This window comes from Anomalospiza imberbis, chromosome 14 (genome assembly GCF_031753505.1).
Source record: "Anomalospiza imberbis isolate Cuckoo-Finch-1a 21T00152 chromosome 14, ASM3175350v1, whole genome shotgun sequence".
Classification (NCBI taxonomy): domain Eukaryota; kingdom Metazoa; phylum Chordata; class Aves; order Passeriformes; family Viduidae; genus Anomalospiza; species Anomalospiza imberbis.
The window spans coordinates 12,661,794-12,683,914 of NC_089694.1; the positions used below are offsets into that span (position 1 = coordinate 12,661,794).

At 51.7% G+C, this 22,121-nt stretch overlaps 1 protein-coding gene and 2 long non-coding RNA genes across 5 annotated transcripts in view; 1 reads left to right on the forward strand and 2 right to left on the reverse strand.

The window, feature by feature from the left end:
• Positions 1–216: 216 nt before the first annotated feature.
• Positions 217–22,121, forward strand: part of CD99L2 (CD99 molecule like 2) — a 29,235-nt gene continuing 7,330 nt past the window's right edge. The window contains exons 1-7 of one of the 3 annotated variants that reach the window (XM_068204967.1): positions 217–373; positions 14,753–14,818; positions 16,829–16,867; positions 18,294–18,389; positions 18,599–18,679; positions 19,599–19,691; positions 21,333–21,395. In XM_068204967.1, the coding sequence (XP_068061068.1) occupies positions 298–373; positions 14,753–14,818; positions 16,829–16,867; positions 18,294–18,389; positions 18,599–18,679; positions 19,599–19,691; positions 21,333–21,395 (514 nt within the window). In that variant the 5' untranslated portion in view covers positions 217–297. The remainder of the gene's footprint in view (positions 374–14,752; positions 14,819–16,828; positions 16,868–18,293; positions 18,390–18,598; positions 18,680–19,598; positions 19,692–21,332; positions 21,396–22,121) is intronic. The other 2 variants (XM_068204965.1, XM_068204966.1) reach the window with 2 other exon arrangements.
• On the reverse strand, positions 1,143–3,391 carry LOC137482561 (uncharacterized). The gene is made up of 3 exons (XR_011004136.1): positions 3,221–3,391; positions 1,657–1,778; positions 1,143–1,281 (listed from the first exon to the last, which is right to left on the reverse strand). It is a non-coding gene; the product is annotated as an uncharacterized lncRNA (long non-coding RNA).
• LOC137482562 (uncharacterized) lies at positions 18,580–22,111 on the reverse strand. The gene is made up of 2 exons (XR_011004137.1): positions 19,009–22,111; positions 18,580–18,951 (listed from the first exon to the last, which is right to left on the reverse strand). It is a non-coding gene; the product is annotated as an uncharacterized lncRNA (long non-coding RNA).

Here is a 22,121-nt window from a genome sequence, read left to right on the forward strand (position 1 = left end):
CTCGTTCCCTCGTTCCCTCGTCTCCCCATCGCTGTTTGCCGCCCGCATCTCCGAGCGCGGAGATGCGGCAGAAGGATGCCCGCCGGGGCCACGTTTTCGGCGAGAGGAAAAGGCCGGCAGGTGCCGGGGCTCGGCCGTCCTCCGGGGGCCGCGGGGCTCCTCGCAGACACCCCCTCGGCTGCGCGGGGACGGGGCGGGGCGCGGCCCGGCGGGGAGGGCGGGGGGCGGTGGCGCGGAGCGCCCGCCCCTCACGGCCGCGTCCCGCCCCGGCGGAGACGGGAGCCGAGCCCGCGGCAGATGCAGCCGTGCCGCGCCATGGCCGGCCGTCGCCTCCTGGGGCTGCTGCTGGCCTTCGCCGCGCTGCTGGGCGCAGGTAGGGCGGCCCGGGCCGGGCCGGGCCCGGCGGGGCGGCGGCGGGAGGGGGCGGCCCAGGGCAGAGGGGCCCGGGGGGTGCGGTGCGCCGTGCGCTGTGCTGTGCGCATGATCGCGGCGCCGGGCTCGGCCCAGGAACGGCGGACCCCCGCCCCCGGCCGGGCTCCCCCCGCGGGGTGCTCCCCCCGCGGGATGCAGGCCTTGTGGCCCCCTCGCCGTGGGGGCTTCTCGAGCTGGATATTCTCCCGGTAGCACGGACCCTGCCCCGGGGGGGGCTCACGGGGCCGGAGAGATGCGCCCCGAGGAGGGGCCGCAGCTGGGAGGGTGCACCCCCGGGGGATCGCCTCGGGGAGGGGGCTGCACCCTTCGGGCCGCACCCTGCGCAGAGCACCCCGAGTCCGCAGCGGATGGCGGGGTGCCAGCCTGTGCATCAGGGCCGGGCCGCAGACGATCCTTGTCCCCCCTCCTTCTCCCGACCCCCACCCTGGGCTCTGCCCGCCTCCGTCCCCCTGGCGCTGCTCCCCCGCTGGCGATGGGGCCGGTCCCGCAGCGGTACCCACAGGTAGGGCGGCTGGAGCCCGCCTTAGGTGACAGTGCTGGTGACGGGCGCATCTCGGAGGGCAGCGTCTGCCTTCGGGTGACAGTGTTACAGCAACGCTTAAGAAGCGCGATGCTGCAGGTATAAAGCTCTGGAGCAGCCTGGGGCTCAGTTAATCCTAAACAGAGGTAGCCATGGAGTCTCCGCGAAAGGAGTTTCGGTTTGTCTGGCTGAACTGATGGATTAGCAGATTCTCTGTGTGACCCAAATTTGTCGGGCTGCTGGTTGTATTCTCACTCTTTTTTTGTCCCAGTGTTGTTTCTGCAGATCAGAACAGTCTAACCCAGAAATCGTTCCCAGATGAGCAGCAGCTAGGAAGGAAAAAATATAATCCTCGTTTTAGGAGGGTGGGGAGGAAGACATTAAGATCAATGCAAAGTTTACCACAACTCTTTGTCTCTTTAAAAAACCCAACAGTACTCTTAAAAAGCTGCGTATTTGAATTGCAAAGAAACGTCCTTCTAAAGGTTATACAGAGAAAATAGACAACAATTTCGTCAAAAGCCTCAGGAAAGTTTTTCGAAACAAAATCTGCTATTAACTAGGAGGCACCCAGCAAGCACAGACTGGTTAGAAGATATCAGCATCAAAGCAGATAGCGAACTGAAACCCAAGCAACTCTTGCTGTTGGAATTAGGTTTTCCATGAGTCAGCCTGGAATTAGTTTGTTTGTATTTGGTGCCTACCTGTTTGTGCACCTCGAATGGTAACAGCGTGGTACAGAGTTGCTTATGCTGTCCAGGTTAGGGCTGCATTTTTAATTGATGGATATCAGTTTGACAGGCTGAGCTGAGATGGTGCATAAAATCTTGATTTTAGGTTAAAAAAAAATTCTGATTAGTCAGTACTAAAGCTATTTGCATTTTGTGTTTTTCACAATGTGGGTAAACAAAAATGCTGTTCTGTTTCATTTTGGAGCTCTCGGGCTGCAGAGTCCACTCTTAAGTATCCTTGGCTGTGTTTGTATCAAAATGAATTTCACTGAAACATTCAGAAATCATTCCTGCCAGCGTGAGGCTTCACAGGTAATTGAACAACATTAAGTTCGTCTCCTCTCCGAACTGCTTTAAATTGCCTCTCCGTGGCAATCACTGTGTCAGGGGAAGCGGGCTCTGCTCTTGCCTCCCCTCCGGTGCAGAGCCTTGCCGACACGGGACACAGCGAACCGGGGTGTGCGGCACGGCCTTTCCACGTGGCCTCTGGTTCCTCCCCCGGTGTATTCGGGCAGTGGCTGTCCCATGGGTGGGTGCCTGCTCCTCCCCGCCCTCCTCTCCCAAATGTGTTGGAACAGTTTTGCAGCACCCTGAGAGAACCTTGGGAGCCCTTCCCCAGCTGAGCACTGAACTGGCCTTTTGGATACCAGCAGAGCCTCCCTGCCATTATCCTGTACCCACGGGAAAAGAACAGGTGGTGGCAAGGCAGTGGGTTTTCCAAGCAGGGCATTCTATGCCATTTCTTCAGAACAGCAGCAATAGAAATCACACTTCTTCATTGCCTCTATTCCCTGGGTGGATTTTTTTTTTTTTTTTTTTTTTTTTTTTTGCTTCTTGTTCTGAAACAGTTGCTCCAGTAGTGCTGAAGGCAGGCTGTGGACAGCCCAGTCTCTTGGAAGCTCAGAGATTTACAAATTAACAAGAACTAAGAATAACAAATAAATAATAAAATCAGTACCTAGCGTGATTCCTGCTATTGTGGTTCAGCTCCACTACTGACACAAGACTGATGTGTGTGTTGTCTGTGATTTTCCAGTAAAGTAGGAGCAAACTTCACTTTTTAATTGGAAAAAATGGCTTTGGGTTTTTTTTTATCAAATTCTAGCGCATTTCCCTTCATTTATGGCTGTGTCCTTCAGTGCCCTATCTGGGCTGTCAGATACAGCTGTGCCACATCTGTCTGTGCCTCCAAGCTGCCTCTGCCCACAGCCCGTCTGCCTGTGGCTGCAGTGCTGGAAACAGGCATTGCCTGTACGGCCCCGACCCACTGGCCAGTGCTGCTAAACTCTGCCCTATTCCCAGTGTGCTGGGGGGCAGAAGCATTAAAGTATTTTGAGACAGTGGAGAAAACCAAACACCCTGCAAAGCCTATTGGCTGTAGCCAGGGGCAAGCATTCCATGTGCCAGCAGGTTGTGTGGTTTTTTAGATTCACAGATCTGTGACTTTTCCAGAATGCAGGTATGTTTCATGTTTATGAGTCACCCAGGGTTAACCACATGCTCGTGGAAAACAGTAAGAGTCGAGCAAGAAACTTACCACTCTTGTTGTTTTCCCCTCTCCTGTCCTCAGTCTCATAAGCCAGTACAGAAATGCATTGATGGATTTTCTTAGAAATCTGGCATATTTGACATCTGAGGGCTTTTTGGAGGGAGCACAAGGTTTCCTCTCGCAGGCCAGGCAGAAGGGGCACTGCAGTTTTTGTGCTTTACGTTTTGTAAGAAAAGGCTGAAGAAAAACTTCACTCACGTACGGCGATAAGAGCAGTTGGGCTGTCCTCCAAAAGCTGCCATCGCAGCACTGACAAGCTGTGTTGTCACCCGTGTCTTCACAGGCAGCATCTCACAGATCACCTCTCCTCTCGAGTGTGACTACCAGCAGCAATAATTACTTCAGTGTGAAGGCAGTGTTGGACAGTACAATTAGCTCTATGTAACTGGTGCACAGGTGGCTGCACTCACTGCGGGCGGCTCCCCTGCACTGGCTCCACACCACAGTGCCCAATGGAGAGCACGGAGAAAGCAGAAAGGAGCCATCTCTTTTCCAGATGTTTTTAAGGTGTCTGGACTCTGTTTTGCACTGGGCAGCTGTGGATGCAGCTGGCAGAAAAGGGGTTGCCAGTGCCAAGTGACCATGTGTCTCTGTGTCCCATCACTTGCTAGGGTCACTTGCCATGGATGTTCCAGAAGAGTTGCAGGGGGGAATTATTTGGAGTAGAAGAGAAAGGCTGGGTTTGGCATTGTTGTCGAAACTAAAGGAGATAGCAGCAGTGTATAAAGCTGCTAAAAATCTTTGTTATAATACATTATTGTGTTATTAAAGTTATAATTACCAGGTATCAGTGGCGAGTCAAAGTAATACATTTAAAGAATAATTTTTACTTAGATAATGTCTTTAGTGTGTATGACAAAGCAGGAGACGCCAAATTGGTTTTCTTACAAATTATCTCTGATCTTTGAGCACATATGCATTAATTAAATGTGCCATGCTCAGATATTTATGTACATAGCTGTAGAAATAATTAATTTCCATGGTTCTGCTTGTATTTGAATTTTTTTCTTCTACCAGCCTAGTGATAAACATGCTTGGAAATGGCTGTTTAACTCTTGAGTCTTTTCCCCCTCTACAAAAATATGAATATTTCCTTACATCTGATGCAAACATTTCAGCCCTTAAAGCACATAAAATAGAAGTGTCTATTGATCTCCTGAGCTGACTAGAATAAACTTTTAAAACTACTTTGTTTAAACCCAAATTTATTTTCTTTTGGAAGACTATCCCCATGAGATTTAAGGCATTAACTTTACAATTAACTGAAGGAAAAACTGGGGTTTTATTAGACATTGCTTCTGAAGCCACTCTAATAACAAAACATATGCTTAATAAACTACATAACACTGATGGCAAAGAGAAAAACTTTGCAATAATTCCTTTGTAAGTTGATTGATACAATTCACAATCAGTGGAAGTGCTCAAATAGAGGAAAGTGGGAGAAGATGGCACATCAAAATGTAGAGCATGAAAGGACTTTGAAAAAGGAACTTCAAAGTTAAGGATTCAGATGCTGGAGTAACTAGCTGTGATTTAGGATGTGATCACAGGAACGTGACTGCTGAGGGAACAACGCTTTTGAGAAGAAAACAGAGTCCTGATACAAGCCCAGTAGCCATGGCAAAGAGAGAGGTGAGTGCTGCCTCTGCACTCACAGGGATTTCAGTGGAGCTGCTCAGGGTCAGCTTTGGGTTTGATCTTCTGTGAGCTCAGCCTGCTGGTGTGATGGAGGTGAAGTTAATGCTAATACATATTTATGAAACTGCCTTGCAGTCACTCCAAAATCTTTTTCCTTTACTTTTCAACCTTGTCTAGGAAATCCAGAAACTTACTGTGGGAGAAGAACTGGGGCCACAGGCAGAAAGCTGATGCTGAGTGTTAGCTTTGTTTCCCAACCACATGAGCAGCATCTCCAAGTAGGGTCAGAGAGAGCAAGAGACCTGTTGCTGGACTTCTCTTTGAACTCACTGAGCACCTAGTTTTATGTTTAAATTGTTTCATGCCACATTAATAGCACAAAATGCTCTGTTTATACAGCACCTGGTCCCCCGGTGATGGGGATGCAGCATGTGCTGGGCATGGGAAGTAGCAGAAGCTGGATACATACCCCAAACTCCCCTTTTCAGAGACTTTTCCAGATTCCTCTGTGAAAACAAGGAGCCAAACTCACCTTATTGAGAACAAGCTGTTGGAAAAGGCTTGTGAAGGATGTGACACAGCTTCCCTTGCTGTGGGTGAGCCAGGAGGGGTAGTCTCACAGCTGCCGGCTGGGTGGTTAAAAATCACCACCAGTTCCTGCACCACCTGCTCAAAATTATCTCCAGCAGGTCTCTGTTGCTGTTTCCTACTTGGAGGGTGCAGCCCCCCACCCTGCTGTCTCTCCGTGCTGGCTCCTTCCCATGGCAGCAGCACCTGGATCAGGGATGCTCCAGGAGCAGCAGAGCCGAATGACCCAGGGCACAGTGGGAGTGTGGGTGGGCGAGGAGGGTGCAGACAGTGAGCAGCACAGGCTGGAGTCTCAGCCTCTCCCCACCTGACCCGAATAGCCCACGTTTGCACGGGGAGGAGGGGCTGTGAGAAGGCGGGGACAGCAGTGGCCAGGGAGCCCTGCAGTGCAGCTGACAGGGCAGACAGATGCTCTCAGCCCGAGGAGCAGGCTGAGCCCCCCATGCTCTCCCAGAGCCCTGCTCCATTTGTCAGCATTACCCGAGTCTTCATTCCCACTACTGCTCTGCTTCTGATTTTAAATAGCACAGTATGACAGGAGCATCACATCCCAAGTGATGAACCAGCATTTTCACTGTGTAATTCCCTATTTACCTACTTTTAACTACAGCACCACCTCTTGTTCTTTATCTGATGAGAGCAGTCTTTTTCCACCGGGAATCAGGTGATAAGCATTTAATCTCCTGCTTCAGTTTTCTTTGGGCTCCTGCATCACTGACTTTGTCATCAGTTGTTCCTGCACTGAGTTATGAACAAAATGCTTTCATGCCACAATTTGTTGTCTAGTTGATGAACAGGCATCTTTGGCAATAGACAAATTCATAGCCATTACTTAATGTGTAAGTAGAAATCATATGGATAATGTGAATGTACGTTGTAATCTTTCTGGGTGGACAGCAGGCAGGAAAACATGGAAGCAGCTGTTACGGTGTAATCCCAGCTGGCAACTCAGCCCCACACAGCCATTTGCTCACTCCCCCCACGTTGGGATGGGGGAAAGAATTGGAAGGGTAAAAGTGAGAAAACTGAGTGGGTTGGATAAAGGCAGTTTAACAGGTAAAGCAAAAGCCACGTGCCCAAACAAGGCAAACCAAGGGCACCTCCCCAGCTCCCCTGGCAGGCAGTGCTCAGCCATGCCCAGGACAGCAGGGCTCCAGCACCTGTAACAGTGACTTGGGAAGACAAACACCATCACTCCAAACATCCCCCCTTCCTCCTTCTCCCCACATTTAAATGCTGAGCATGGTGCCATATTATGGGATATCCCCTGGGTCAGCTAGGGTCAGCTATACAGGCTGTGTCCCCTCCCAGCTCCTTGTGGAGCCTCTTGCTGGTGGGTGAGGAGCAGGAAGAGCCTTGGCTCTGTGTTAGTGCTGCTCATGATAATGAAAACAGCCCTGAATTATCAACACTGTTCTCAGCACAAATCCAAACTAGAGCCCCATACCAGCTTCTATGAAGAAGATTGACTCTACCCCCACCCAAACCACCACATGTCCCAATTTTCAGCCCTGCAACCACAGTTACAGGAGGAAAAGGAACTTGCTGTGCTTTTGGACCTTCACTAGGAGTCACAAACCAAGCGAGCTAGGGTCCATGTCTTCCTGTCTCTGCCTGGTAAGGCTGGGTGAGGGCTGGGGGCAGTACACTTGGGCACAGGGAGTGCCAGGTTTGCCTCTAGAGTGGTTCCAGCTCAGATCCTGCTCCTGTCCCCACCACCCTGCCCCTGACAGGGCTGGCTCTCAGCGGTGCTGCACCAGACCGTGTCTGTCTGGGGAAACCAGGCTGGTGCCTTCTGGGCAGTGATCATGGCACCCCCACATCTCCCCTTCCCTTGCTGCCAGGGCAGTAATCCAGTTCTCCAGCAGAGGCCTGCACACAGCATCTGGTGGGGCAAACCTGAGCCCAGGGTGACACTGTTGCTTTTTTCCATCACTGAAAAGTCATCTTTAACCATTCTCTGTCCCGTGCAGTTGATTCAGTGGTAATTTCCCCTTGGCCTTTTGCAAAGTGGTTGGGCTGGGAATAAAATAATGATGCTGTCCACATTCTTTACCTTGTTCTTCCTTAAAAAATTCCCAAGCATCAAGAAAGTGGAAAGGAAAACCAGCTCCCTTTCTTACAAGATACACCTTTAAGTTATTGAGGGCTACACCTGGGGCATTTTCCCATGTTCCAGGGAGAATCAGAGATTTGCAGAGCTCCTGTAAGGGTTGAGACAGGCTGAACTCTTCCTGCCCTCCTTAGTCCTTGGCTGCAATGTCCTGGTACCCACTCCAGGCACACAAAGTTGGGCCTCACCCCATCCTCATCACAGGTAGACAGCTGGGTTCAGGCATGCCCCAGAAGGGGAGGAACCTTAAATATTTCTGCTCTAAACCTTTCAGCCTTTTCCTCCGGGTGCAATTGATCTGGGACTAATTGAAAGCAGGTTTTGGCAGTGCTGTGGCAGAGCCCTCTTTGACACAAACCTCAAAGAACAGCTATCATATTAAAGTTTCTTAGAAAACATCACCTGCTCCATGCGCTGAGATGGCAGAGAGCCCTGGAAACCTGGAAAGCTTTGAGTGCTTTGTTTCACGTGGGGTCAGAGAGAGGATGCTGCTGTGGAGCCAGAGATGGGGCAGACCTGGCCAACAGCTGCCAGCCCAAGGCATTTCAAGGGAAGCCCCCATACAAAGCCTTTCCTGGCTTTGGTCCTGCTGACCTTGATGGGGCTTTGCTTTCCCTCAGAGCTGTTCAGGGTTGCTGCTGGCACCTGGAGGTGTTTGTCGGTCTGTGGTAGGGACCCTCAGCTTTCAAGGGTTCCTTGCAGCCTCTGTGCCAGCCCCTGGTAAATAGGGCAGGCTCTGTGAGAGCCAGTTACCAGATGCAGCTGTTGGCAAAGACAAGTCAAGGGCACTTCCCTCTGGGGTTTTAAATCTTGCTGTGGAGGAGTGGAAAGGCTGTTCAAGAGGGCAGCAGATGAAAAACTCCTCCCTGCTGTGTTTTTGTCTGGTATCTGCAGAAGGACCTCCTGGCATCTCCCTGTATGGCCATGTCAGCACAGACTGAGTGCCCAGCTGCTCCCCCGGGGCTGTGGGACATGGCAGGGCATGCAGGGTGGTGCTGCTTCTTTAGGTGCTTTGGAGGCAAGCTGTAGGACTGTCCTTCCACACCAGGTGGGGAGAAGATGCGTTCGGACCTTCATGCTGCCCTCAGCATGGTGCAGGCTGGATGGGCACTGCATCCCTTGAGCATCCAGTGTGTGGCCAGGCAGGTCCCAGTGAGGGCTCACCTTCTGCTCACCAAGACGCCCTTTTGACCCTGCCCTACATCGTGGTGCCAGTGATGTCTGCTGGGAAGGAGCCTGATGCAGGATGGTTTTGCTGGTCATGGAGCTGGTTTTCCTCACCAGCTCCACCACTCCTGCTGGGTGTAGAGCTTATTGGATACCACTGCCAAATAATTTATCTTATTCCTAGTAAGCCTTGAAATCAAATTGCAACAGACACCTGCTTCTCATGTGGCTGCTGTGGCGCACAGAACCACGGTGTTATCCTGTGGCTTAGAGCCCAAGTGAGGTGTTGCCTTGAGCTGCAGACTTCAGAGCTTGCACTGGGGCTGTGCTGCCTCTCCTGCTCTGTCCCGGAGCACTGGCTGGAGGGAAGGGCAGAGCTGGGGTTCTCGTGGGGCTGAGGTTCCCAGCAGGGGCCTGAGGGCAGCGTGGGTGCTGGAGCTGCACGGGTCAGGACAGCAGTGCCCTGGCTGTAGTGGAGGCTTTTAGGCATTTCCCTTAATAGGATTCAAACACAACTACCATCAGTCCCTCCACAAAGAGAAAGTCTTCATTATGCAAATTCTCATCTTAAAGCTTTATTCATGTGCTTCCTGGCAGGCTTTCCTTTAATCTCACGAGCGAGGTTGCTTGGAATTACCATACACCCTTGTTAATTGCATTAAAAAAAAATTCAGCAGAGGTTGTTTTTGCCATAATCAAGAGTGATTTTTGATTAGTACTTCTGAAAATCAAAATGTTTCACTGAGAATAGAAAGCAAGGACAGCAGCATTCCCTCATCCCCTGTAAGGAGTAGGGATCATCCCAGCTGGGGGAATGTGTCCCACTGCTCTTTACTGGTCATGCCCTGGGCTGGATTGCTGTATCCCCAAAATCATCTGTTGGTCTCACTGCTGTGGTGAATGAAAGGAGCTGTTTCTCTCACACTTTGCTTCCCAGCAGAGCTCTTCCACCCCTTGCCCTGGCAGGCTGCTGACAGCTTGTTTGTTCAGGGCAGCCAGTCTTCCCCAGCAGCAGCTGTGGAGATAAATTGGAAGTTCAAAGTCTGCTTTTGAAGGCAGAGCTACCTTGAGGAGGAGGTCTGTGCTGAGGAGGCAGCCTGGTCTCTCTGCAGGGAGCAGTGCAGCTGCACAGAAGCTGCCTTTAGCCACCTGCTCCACTCTGGTAGCACTGCTACCAGAGACTGTCTGTGACACCCCAGCTCTGAGGAGCACTGTTCTCCCTACACACAGGGAACTGTGCTTTGGCCTTAGCAGTCAGCAAGAATTTGGGATTTGCAAGTAAGTTTCCCACCTATTTGGCAGTGGCTGGGGCCAGTGCCCAGACAGCAGTGGAGGCATTGGTGGGTGTGAAGCTCTGCTCTGTCCTGGCTGGGATCTGCTCTGTTCTGGCCGGTGGTGTTGTGCTGTCACCTGCACCAGGAGAGGTCCCTGGGCATGGACACTCAGTGCTGCCCCAGGCACCCCAGCTGCTGCAGGGCAGACCCATGCCCATGGAGGAGCAGCTGTTTACTCCCCACAGACTTCTGGGGCTGTGTCTCTTCTGAGATAGCAGAAACCCCACTGCGAGGATGCAGCCCAGAGGTCCAGCAACACGGCTCTGCTCCCAAACCCCTCCTTCCCTAGTGCCCTGCCCAGAGGTCCCAGCACAGCTGTGGGTGCCCAGCCTCAGGCCCACCCACCCATGTGTGCCAACATCATAACGTGGAGCCAGAGAGATGAGGTTGGTCACTGGGGATACCCTTTTGGCTACCACAGTGCTTGCTTTCCTGCTTTCTTCCTGCTCCCCTACCTGCTGTGTTGCTCCTAAGGTGGATGCAGTGCCCATCCAGCCTGCACCATAAAAGTCAGACAGTTGGAATTACTTTCTGCTGCCCTTGTACCTGCTTTGCATTCTCCCGTAATCTCCCGGGCTGTCAATCTCGTACCGTCGCAGGCTCTCTACTCCCAGGGAAGCTAAACACATATATATTGCACAAAGAGATCCGTGGGCTGGCACTAAAAATGGAATACACCTCGCTCCGAGTGCTGCAGACAGCCTGGCAATATACTGGGTGTGAATTATGATACTGTAATTCAAGCTTTGTCAAACACAGGGGCTTAATTAGAATATATATATAATTGTAAAAACTAAAAAGCTGACGAGTACAATTGTGTGTTTGAGCTGCCTGCTACAGAAAATAATGAGGAGAGAATACATTAAGGCACAAAAACCTACCTTCAAAGAGCAGCTAGCTCTGATTAAAAATACCCCCAGCAAGGCGAGGGGATGCAGCAAGAGGTGGGGGAGTCTGCAGTGCTGGCTCGGCCATAACTCTCACCCCTGTTCTACAGCTTCTGCTGGACACAGCTGCTGTTTTGAGGTCCCCCACCTGCTGACTCTGGCTTTGGGGGATTCATATTGGGTGCCATGTGATGTCCCAGCTTGGTCTCTGTGGATTGCCAGATTAAATAAAAATATGGAAAACATATCTCATTTGCCTATCCCCCCCTCACCATAGAGCTGCAGTCCTATGGGTGCTCCTCTGCCCTTTTCTGGTGGCCCAACGGGGCTGGAATTGCCCCCAGTTGCCCCAGGGGATGTGCGTTTTCTCCTACCAGCCAAAGGGCAGAGTTCTTCCAAAGACTCAGTGCAAGAGTAGGGAAAAAATTGACCCAAACTAGCCTAGTCATCAGCCCCAACAAGGATCCCAATACTGCTCCCCAGCACTGAGCAACCAGCAAAGGGGGATTTTGGGTATCACTGCTGTTGTGGCCCTGTAACAGGTTGTAGGTGGGGATGTCCTATGGGGGAGGTGACATGTCAAGGCATGCACAAGCCTGACTCTGCTTCATGGGCATTATAGACAAAACTCTGCTGCAGCTCAGCAGCTTGTGAGTGCTGATGTATAGGAATGGGCCTCAAGGTCTCACGAAAAGTATAAACCCTTACTGTAAAGATACTCTGTGCTGTGCATGATTTCCCATCAGTGGGCTTTGGAAACTCCACTCCTGCAGTGACTGTGGAACAATGTTAAGGCCCCAGGAGCAAAGGGATTGCACAGGACACTGCAGGGACAGTGCCTCCAAAAAACTGCATGTGCCCGGTAAACACAAATACCAAGAGATGGTGGGTTTTTCAGTGTCTGGCCACAGAGTACCAGATTTGTTACCACTTAACAGAGTGAAAGAATGAGGAGAGCATTCCAGTCTTATCTGTTGAAGCAAGCAGGGGAGTTTGTGTGGCTGTGATGGCAGCACTCAGTTATTGATCTATAAAAGATCTAATACATCTCTGTAACACCCTTTGCATGAAATACAGATGTTGTCAGCTCCAATTAACTGGCAATCTATTATTAATCCTTGCTAACGCCTAGGGGAATCTGGAAAAGGATGTTGGTTTGCCATGGGCAGCGTCAGGAAAGCCCTGGGTAACGGGCTGTGCCAAGCACTGCTGATCCGTGGGAAGGTTTTACTGGGAAATTCAGTGCATCCACAGTTTTCCCATCCCTCACTTGGGCAACATTGCCTCCTCTCCCGCCAGGGCGGGGAAAGCCCCCAGGATGCAGCTACAGCCCGACTCTTCAGCAGTTGTTGTTTACCTCAGCCCCATGAGGATAGAGGGCCCTGAGCACCTTTCGTCCCCCCTTGGCCCCCTCATGTGCCAGCTGGCTCTTTGGAGAGTGGTTTTGGAAGGGGCATCCTCCTCTCGTCCTGTGGGGAAAATTGCCAAGGGAGCTGTCACCAAACGCAGGGAGGTTGTGCGTGCTTCTCAGCTGGCAGGTCCAGTGACCCCCTCAAAACCAGGTGGAGGGAGCCCATTTTTCGGGACACTGTGTTCCCTGCCAGGCCCATGTCCCCACTGGGGGGACATCTCTGTGCAGCCCCACAACCCCCGCAGCCCTTCATTAGAGCGTGTGAGCTGCACACACCCCGCAGCTCTCCACTCCTCCACTCGGAGTTTGGGCTCCTGCACTGAAGGCGAGCATGGGGAGGATGCACTAACACAGGGCTCAGCGTGCAGCAAGTCAGTGCCTTAATGTTGATTTAATCGTGGAGAGCAGAGGGAGAGGGAAGGGAGGGCTCCTGGCATGTTGATGCCAGTTGGTGCTGCCACCACATCCCTCCTGCCAGCTCACATGGTGATGGAACATTTTCCTTCGGGTTGGTAACGCTTCTCATCCCACCAGAGATGGAACATGGGCTTCCCCTTCTGGCTATTTTTAAGCATGCTTTTAAATAGAAAGACAAAAATGGTGGAGTCCTGTTAGTTCCTGGAAATCCAGTAAAGACTGGGGAAAGAGCCATTATGGCAAAGGAAGACTGCACAAAATTGTTAGACTGACAAGGCTGGGGCAGTTGGCCAGGACAGTGATGAGTGTGTTGAGTCTCAGCAGAGATGGTGGTGGTTTGGCAGCCCCCCATGCAAGCCCTGGAGCTGGGCAGGTGTTTTTCAGCACTGTGGATGGTCTTGCACATTTCTGACTTTGCTCCTTCACACTGACAGAGCACTTGTTAACCCTGCGGCTTCACCTAGGCTGTCAGAGCAGGAGAGCAATGCCTGTCTCACAGTGCCAGTATTTCACCAGCAGTAAGGCCCAAGAGGGAAGGATTTTGGGAAGGGAGGCGGGAGGCACGGAGGGAGGCTGAGGGTGGCAGACACAGCCCTGCCGTGCTGAGCAGGGGCTGTTCGCGTGCCTCTCCCTGTGGATTTCACACGGGTTTTCCTGCATCGCCTGCTGCTGGCCGTTCCTCCGGGCTCGCAGGGAAGTGCTGGCACCATTCAGCTCGATGAGAAGCACAGCGTGGGCTGGGACACTCATTCTTTACACACCCCCTCCAGCAGCGCCTAATGTGGAGCCTTTGCCGGGGGGAGAAGCCCGCGGCACTTGCCAGCCCCTGCCCCTGCACACAGATGACATCCATCGCCCTCGGGGCTGCTGAGTGTACGTTTCACAGACGGCAGATGAGATGGGAGGTGATGTGTGAGTAAGTGGAAAAGGAACTGCAGCTGTTGCAGTACTTAGTGACCACTCTCAGTGAAGTTTTTCACTGAAACGCTGATACCTGCTTTCTGATGGACTGGTGCCTTCCCATTGTTATTGTCCTTGTCAGTAAAGCTTTAAATTTATTCATGAAGCACGCTGGAGCTCAGGTGGCAATAGCTAAATCCATTTAGCAGTAGGAATAAGAGGAAAGCCATTTTAATGTTCTCTTGCAGTGCTGCAGTACTTAGCAAACCCAAAGGATATTAATTACTCAGCATGCTCCGAGATGTAAAAGCATGAATTTATCAAGACAAATACATTCAGAACTAGGGTAAGTCAACAGTAATTAATGCCATGCAAAAAAGAGACAGAGAAAGGAAGGATTAGCTGGCCCTGTTGCAGGAGAACATGATGTAGCCCTGAGTTATCCCTGGGATATGGGACTGGAGCTGTGGTGAGGCATCTCTAACAAAAAAATCTGCCTGTGCCTGTCACGTATATCCCTGGGATGGGGATGGGGGTTTCGTCCTGGTTCACATTTCCAAGGCACAATGATGCAGGCAGCCTCTGAAATGCTAAGTCGTGCTTGGCAGCCAGCAACAGCTTTTTTATGCAAAGCCTTTGATGTTGGAAGGCACTTGAGAAGAAGAGGGGCATAGGGCTTTTTTGTTTGCCACCGAATTTGTCTGCACTGTCCCAGTGTTTTCATGGTGTTTAGCAGTCATATAATCATGAGCACAGCCAGAGATGAGTGGCAGCTCAAGAGATGAATTGGTAGGTTGTCCTTGACAAATTTAAGCATAACATGTGTCTTTATACCACATCCATTAGGGCAGACAAATGGAAAATCCAGAGATGGCTGCTCTGCATTTAACAGTCACACCGTTTGGAGAGGGCTGATGTCTTCCTTATCACCAGTGTTGGGTCAGGCTTGGAAAAAAAAAGCAAAAAATGAAAGCAATTGGAGCAAACAAGTCTAGCCATGCCTTACTTAAAGGTGATTTACTCTGTGTGGAGCAAGTATAGCCAGTGCTGATTCTTTGTCTCCAGGTCATGGGGATGACACAGATGACTTCAACCTAGAAGATGCCCTGTTTGACCCCGTCACCAGGCGACGTAAGTCACATTTATGTATTGTTTTAAAGAGGAGAAAACAAATAGGTGTTAATAGATGCAGTTTGTCCTTTGGATCTGATGCTGGAGGGAGGGTGGTAGAGGATACAACTGTCTCATCCTCTCTGCCTGGGAGACACAAGGTCTGGGTTGCACAGGTGGAGCTGGGGGACAGTTCTGGAGAAGCTGCCTGCTGACCAGGTGCCCTTCACTTGCTGGCTCCTGTGAGGAACCACAGAGGCAGAGCACACCTGTGCTCTGAGGTAGCAATGAACTTGCCCTTTTGGCTTCCTTGCCTCCCTCAGTAATGCCTGCCAGCAGGCCTGGAACCAGTGCATCATGCCATCCCTCCCCCAGCTGGCAGAGCAGCTCGCTGTGCCCGGCCAGGCAGGGGCAGCGCCCGCCGGGCCCTTCCCTGCTGCCATTGCCGTGTGGTGCCCAGGGAAGCACACGGTGCCTGAGGTCACTGCTCTGCCTCACTGCAGTTCCAGTGTAGCCCATCAGTCCAAGGAAACTCACTTCCTCAGGGAGTGCCCCGCTGCTGGCATGCAGCGTTCAGTATTTTGGTGTTTTACACCCCAAGGACAAAACCTGACTGCCAGCACAGCCGCTGAGGGATGGGAGGAGGCTCATCTCCCTCCCTGGGAAATGTCACATGCCTTACCTCAGTGCCAAGGGCTGAGCTCAAGACCATTGTGCACCCACACACATCTCTGGCTGCATTTGCTACCCAGCCATGGAGATGCTGTGGCAGAGCTGCAAATGCCAGCACCCAGGAGCCCTCACTGCCCAGCACTCCCCATGCAGTTCATGGTGGCTGTCCCCAGGCCTAGCACCTGGCAGGGCGCCAGTGGGAATTGCTCCACGAGCGATGCCAGGCTCTGGGATCAGGCAGAATATACCCACATGTATGGAAGGGAAAGCTGTAACAGTGTTTGCAACCTCTTGTGCTGTAGTCTAACCAGACAGACACTGGTGCTGTGTTACTTTGGAGTTTATGTGGAATAGAGGGTGCTCTCTGCAGCTTTCCTGCATAGCATAGGCCATGGGGTATCAGACTTGGTCACAGGGCTGATGCAGCTCATCTAGGATTTTGCAAAAGCCCTTAAATACAGCATGTGAGGAGACCTGGTTAGAAATGACTAATGGCCACCTCAAGTGGAGGGAAAGTGGTGTTCTTCAGGCTGGAGTCCCTGCAGTGAGGGAAGGGAGAGGCAGCACTGTCCCCATGGCCTCCCCAAGTGCTGCATTCCACTCTGGATTCATGTCAGCCCCAGAAAAAAAGCAAACCAAGGGTCTGGAGTTGGGTCACATCAAACCATACCAGCATGCTGGAAATGAAGCCCAGCAACACAACTCCAGTCTAATGGATATTAATGGGAATGGAGCAGCCACAGCTCTTGCTCATAATTTATTCATATACTTGGTAATGCCAGCCACTATTAATAGTCAGTGGTTTCCATATTGCTGCCTCCCTCCCCCCTCAGTGGCTCTCCGTAGCTTGTTTTAGCCCAGGAGCAGCCAGGGGGGCTGGATCTGGGTATCAGGGTATCACTGAAAGCTGACAGGGAACCTCCTGTGCACACCACAGCAAGGGTAATTATCTGTCATTGGACTGACTGACCAGGCCAGGGACACCAAAACATTGGCACCTCACTGCTGTTTTCCACTCTGTTCTGTAGAGTGTCTGCCCTTCCCTGTGTGCTTCTGGATCCTGGAGCCTTAGAGCAGATTGTTGCAGCTCCCTGCTCTCCACCAGCTGGTGTGGGATGCTGGCTCAGCTCAAGGCAACAGTGCCCTGTGGAGCACTGGGCTCCATTTTCACTCCTGGGCTGTCCTGAGTCCTGGGGCCACACACTGTGTGCAGGGTGTTTATGACCCTGTGCCCTGAGTTTACAAATGCAGGTGTCAGAAAGCTGTGGTAAAATCTTTGCCATTCATTCTCAGTCCAGAGGTGACATTTTTGGTGATGCCTATGACTAACGCTTTCCCTCCCCATCTGTTTTGTCACAGCCACTCCCAAGAGTCCCAGAAAGCCAGCAGGTGGGACAGGTGAGACCTTGCATGCACATCATCTCCGCTCAGTGTGGGGTGCTTTCCTGTGGGATTGAACTGTGTGAGCCCCTGTGGGCTGCCTGTGTGGGGCTGAGTGCTGCTGCCTCAGCAGCTGCTTTGGGACCCCTTTACTTGCCCATGGGGAAGCTGGAGCTGGTGTGTGCACCTGCACTGATCCTGTGCAGCCAAAGAAATGCAATATTGATATTTCTGTCCATGCTGAAGGCGAGTGGCAGCGGAGCATTTACAACCAAGGCAGAATTTTGCACACTTTGCACTATCCTAATGGAGAAGGCACAAATCACTGCTCAGCTACACAAGAGCTTTTGTTCCTGTCTGCATGGCACCTACTAGCTTTCCTTCCAGGAGGAAGTCCAGAGAATATTTTCCTTCCTTTTTTAATTCTAAGCTATCCCTAGCCTCCATGGAAAGTGCCATCTTGGTGACACTTTCCCATCCAGGGGAGAATGGGTCTCTTGCTGTTGGTGCACATCAAATGTGCTGTCTGGCCAGCTCCCAGCAGTGCCACGGTTGAGGAAGCTTCCTTAAATTCACATGAGTTTTGTTGCCAGCAGCTCCTCTGGCTCAGTTTTGGCCAAAGAGACCCTGTTAAATATAGCATAGTAACAGGAGCCGAAGGGTTGCTCAGTCCCGCTGGAGAAGCCTGCAATAAATTGCATCAGAGGAGGGCTCAGAAGTGAATCCACTCACCCCTGTCCTGTATGAGGATCTTGGCACACATTTAAGCAAATTCAGCTGTCTGGCTCCTTGGCCACCATGGTCTTTGGTAGGGACAAGAAAAACCAAGTGCCAGAGGCACACGCAAGGCTTCGGTGCTTGGATCGCATTTCATACAAGAGGTTGTTCCAGCCAGTAAACTCCCCTTGGGAAAAGGACACATGTGGAGGCTGAGCCTTTGTCTCAGCCAGTTGCTTCTTCCCCAGGGAGTGTTTTTTGGATGAATGATAGCACTGAGAGGCTCCTGCAGTAGATTCCTGTGCCCTGGCCCCTCTCTGTGCATGCCCTGTTCAGCTCAAGGTCACTCACAGGCAGCTGCACAGGGAGCAGCATCCCAGCCACTGGCTTGGTTCCACAGCCCCTTCTCATCTCCCCAGCTCTCCGGAGATGCTGCAGGCACCAGCAGGACTCCCCCAAAAGTGAATTACTTCGGGATTGCTGGGGCTGGGCAGCAGCCACAGCTTGGATGGGGAGACTGGAGAGGTGGCCAGGCTTTTCTGAAGCTTTTGTGATAGGTCACGATTGAGCAGCAAAGTGGCTGGATGCCCTTTACAGCTCCAGCCTGATGTGGGAGGCCCTGGCAGTGGTGCAGCACCATTGCACAACACCCACAGAGCGGGATGTGTGCCAACAGCATTGTGCTGTCCCCACAAACGGGAGTGTAACAATCCCTTCTCTCCTGCAGACTTCGATTTGGCTGATTTCTTTGACACGCCCGTGGAGACTACCACCAAACCAGCCAAGCCAACTCCCAAGCCCTTCCCCAGGCCAGGGAAGCCAGGTAATGCAGAGTCCCTGCAGGCTTGAGCATCCCCAGGCACCTAGAGGGAGGGGTGCCCCCAGTATCAGCTGGACCTGTGTAAAGACTGAGCTGGCCCAGTGCAGCCCCAGACTCCCATCAGGGTGGGGGTTTCCCCACACAGCACTCACCTGAACCCACCTTTCAGAGGGTAACATCATTTTGATCTTGCTTTTTATTCCTCCCTTCAGACAACGGCTTTTGGGATGTCATTCGCACCACCACGACCAAGCAGCCAAAAACTACAAGAGCCCCTCCTAAGCGTAACCCAGGTGAGCGTCATCTCCACAGCCCCTGCTGCTTCACTCTGGCTCTGCTGCTGGCACAGGGCGAGGATTTGGGATGTGCCATGATGGTGGCACTGCCCTCGTCCTGGTATTTCCAACCTCTGGTTTGTTTGCTCACCTGAGACACCTTGAGAAAAAAAACGAATATCAAAAACCATGGAGAGGACAGGACATCTGAGCATTACCCTGTGTTTCCCAGGGGACCTTGGTGGTTTCTGGCCCATGTTTTGTACCCATGCTTGCTGGAAGGCTGTGAGCTGGTTGTGCTCCCTGTGATGGCACAGGTGTGTTGGACTCTGCTAGCAGATACCCACAGGCTCAGGGCACCCTGTTAGCTGAGCATTCTGCTGCCTGCCCAGGCAGGGTTTTGGTTTGAATCAGAATAAACTCAGGAGTGCATGGGTAGGAGGGCTGAGGAGCTCACTTGGCTCCCTACCAGGCTTTTAGCTGCTGTTTGTCAGAGACAGTATCCTCTGTCAGCCAGGCAGCTTGGGGGACCAACTGAGCACTCACAGAGGAAAATAGGTCCCAAGGAATCGAGTCACAGGCCATTCCAGCCAGCACGTGAGCATGGTACAGCTACTTCCCTCCCTTCCACTGTCTGGGCCCTCAGGGCACAGTTTGGCTCTGACTTTTCCTACTGGCCTCATTTATCTAATTGCCTGGCACTCCAGCCATGGGGACCCTGTTCCTGCAGGAAGGACATGGTATTTCCCACCACAGCAGTGTGGGGGTGTGGAACAGGATGGGTTTGGAAGATCTGCCATGAGGCCCCATAGCAGAATTGGGAAACGCTTGTGTCTGGAGCTTCATCTCTTTCAACAGTATTTTTCCCTGACTGATTAATTAATTGCAGAGTTCCTCAGCCTATCACCACATTGCTAACCCTGGGCTTGTTTTCTAGAAAAGGATCCTATGGATTTCGACTTGGCTGATGCCCTTGATGATAAGAATGATAGAAAAGATGCTGGGAGGCCGGATGTAAGGCCAGGTGAAGGTATGCTGACCTCTCCTCTCTGTCCTGTTTGCTACCAGCCCTGCTGTTCCCTGGGGCCTGCAGGAGATCCTTCTCAGCCTGACACCATTCTCCCCAAGAGATGGGATAAAGACAAACAGGTGCTGCCAAATCCAATGTCCTGCCTGCTGCCAGCATCCACTGCCCCTGTCCTGCCTGCTCAGAGTGGGGACATTTCCACAGGCAGCTTGATTGTGGGGAGGGAAGGAGCCTCTTCCTCAGTGGTCCCTAGCAGAGGGGAGCTCTTCCTAACAACTTGCTCCATGTCTGTGTGCAGGTTTTTTCCCCCAGGGTCTCTTCTGATCCATTAAGTTGCAGTGGTTGTGTTGAGTTCCCCCCATCCCCGACAGCTCTTTAACCGAGGGCATGGGCTGCTGGGGTTCACACTCACGGCCAAGGTGTAAATCTAGAGCAGGCTCAGGTCCTGGCCTAACACACCTTGTGGGCTGGGAAGCTTCTTTTTCCATCTCTGAAGGACTCCAGTGAATGAATCATTTGTCTGTGAGGATTGTTCCCCTGAGCACTTGAGCTGGGAAACAGACTTCGCACGGCTGGTTTATTGATGTTGGAATGGCTGTATACCCTGCTCACACACGTAATTAACAAGCAGGTATTTCATTACATTGTATTAACTAGGTGACTTGTCTGCACTTTGGTATTCTGGGCTTGCTGAGTTTTTGGGCTCCTGCAGGAAAGGTTGAGGTGTTGAACTGCTAGAACGTGGCACTGGCCACAAACCAGCACACATTTCCCCCAGTATCGCTGCTCCCTGGACTGCCTGGGACCTCTCCAAGCTCTGGCATAGTCAGGGCTTTCATTCTTTTCACACTCATTACTAAGCCCATAAATCTGTTTTTTGGGGTAAGCTGATGAATAAGGCAGTCTCTTTCAGTTAAGGCAAAGGAAATCCTTCCCAATGCAGGGCATCAGAGGAGGAGCCTTCTGCTGTCTCGCCGTAGGGTCTCTGCTCCCATCACTCACCTTGCTGCACCCCAGGGCTCCCTCTGGGACTGGAGCTGAGACGTTCAACAGCACCACTCATTCAGCTGCAGATTGACAGGCCCTGTTTCTCTGTACTTACCCTGCATTAATTAGATTTGCCCACTACAAGATAACTTTGTCATGTGTACCAAAACGTGCTGGTGCTCAATTTTTCCCCTGGACTGTTCTGTCCCTCTGAGAAGGATAAGGGTCAGCTCCTGCCTGCAGGACCCCAGGCCCAGCTGGTGCAGGCAGGGGCTCACTGATCCACAGCAGCATGGCCACAGCACACACAAACCACTTCTTCCTGCCTCCTCCACTCTCAGCCAAGGCTGACCACCAAAACATTTAATGAAATCTTAAATTATCAGTTATTTGTGATTATCAGTCATCATCACTCCTAAAAATCACTCATTTCAGTTAAAAAAAATAATACAGTAGCATTTAAACTAGTCAATTATTACCTCTTCTATGACCTTAAAGTAATTCAGGGTTAACATCTGGTAATTGTGAGAGAAGCAGTACTACTTTTTGACCAGTCCCAGTTCCCAAGGGGGGATGCAGCAGCCCATGATCCCAACCTCTGGCCCAGCTGTGGCTCCCTCAGGTGCCAACTGCTGTTTGTTCCTGTTCCTTTTAAAGGATTTTCAGATGATGACCTGGCCAGCATTGTGGACGGTGGCTACAGCCCAGACAAGAAGAAGGGTAAGTGGTGACTTACGTAGAGTTATTTTCTTTAGCAGTTGTAGCTTGGGGTTACCCCCAGCTCCTAGAAGGAGCCCTGTGCAGAGCAGTGCTCACCTCCATGGCAGGGGCAAAAGGGGTCTCAGCCTTGGAGCCAAGGGAAAAGTTCTTGTCTTCTGTGGTCACACCTGGTGCCAGCCATTGGAGATGCTTGGTTTTGAGTCCATGGAGGCTCTGCAGCTCCAGCTGCCACCAGGGCAGACGGGACCTGTGTCTCCCCATCGCCTCGAGGGCACCCTGGTGCCATGCATAGCTACATGCCTTCATTTGCTTTTCACCACATGACCACCAATGTCTGGAACAAGGGGGAAATCCAACAACAATCGGATAAGCTGTTCACAAGCATCCACAGCATTAAATATTAAAAGCAGTCACATAAAGAGCTGAACACCATGGGCCTAATCAACATTTAATAAATCCCTGTGCCAAGGACAAGATGCATCAGAGGCATTAATATAGTGCTGACCTGCTTCCATAAATCAGGATGTAAGTGACTCGGCAAGGACTGCAGTTTCCAGTGGGAGCAGCTTCTGCTCCCAGCCCAGTTTCTCCAGGGAAGGTGATGTCAGAATAGACTTCAAGCTGATTGAGGGTTCCCTGACGTGATGGAGCTCAGCCAGTCACCTCCCTGTGATGGTACCCATGTGCTGTGTAACACTCTGACAGCCCTTCAGGTGTTCCCTTGAC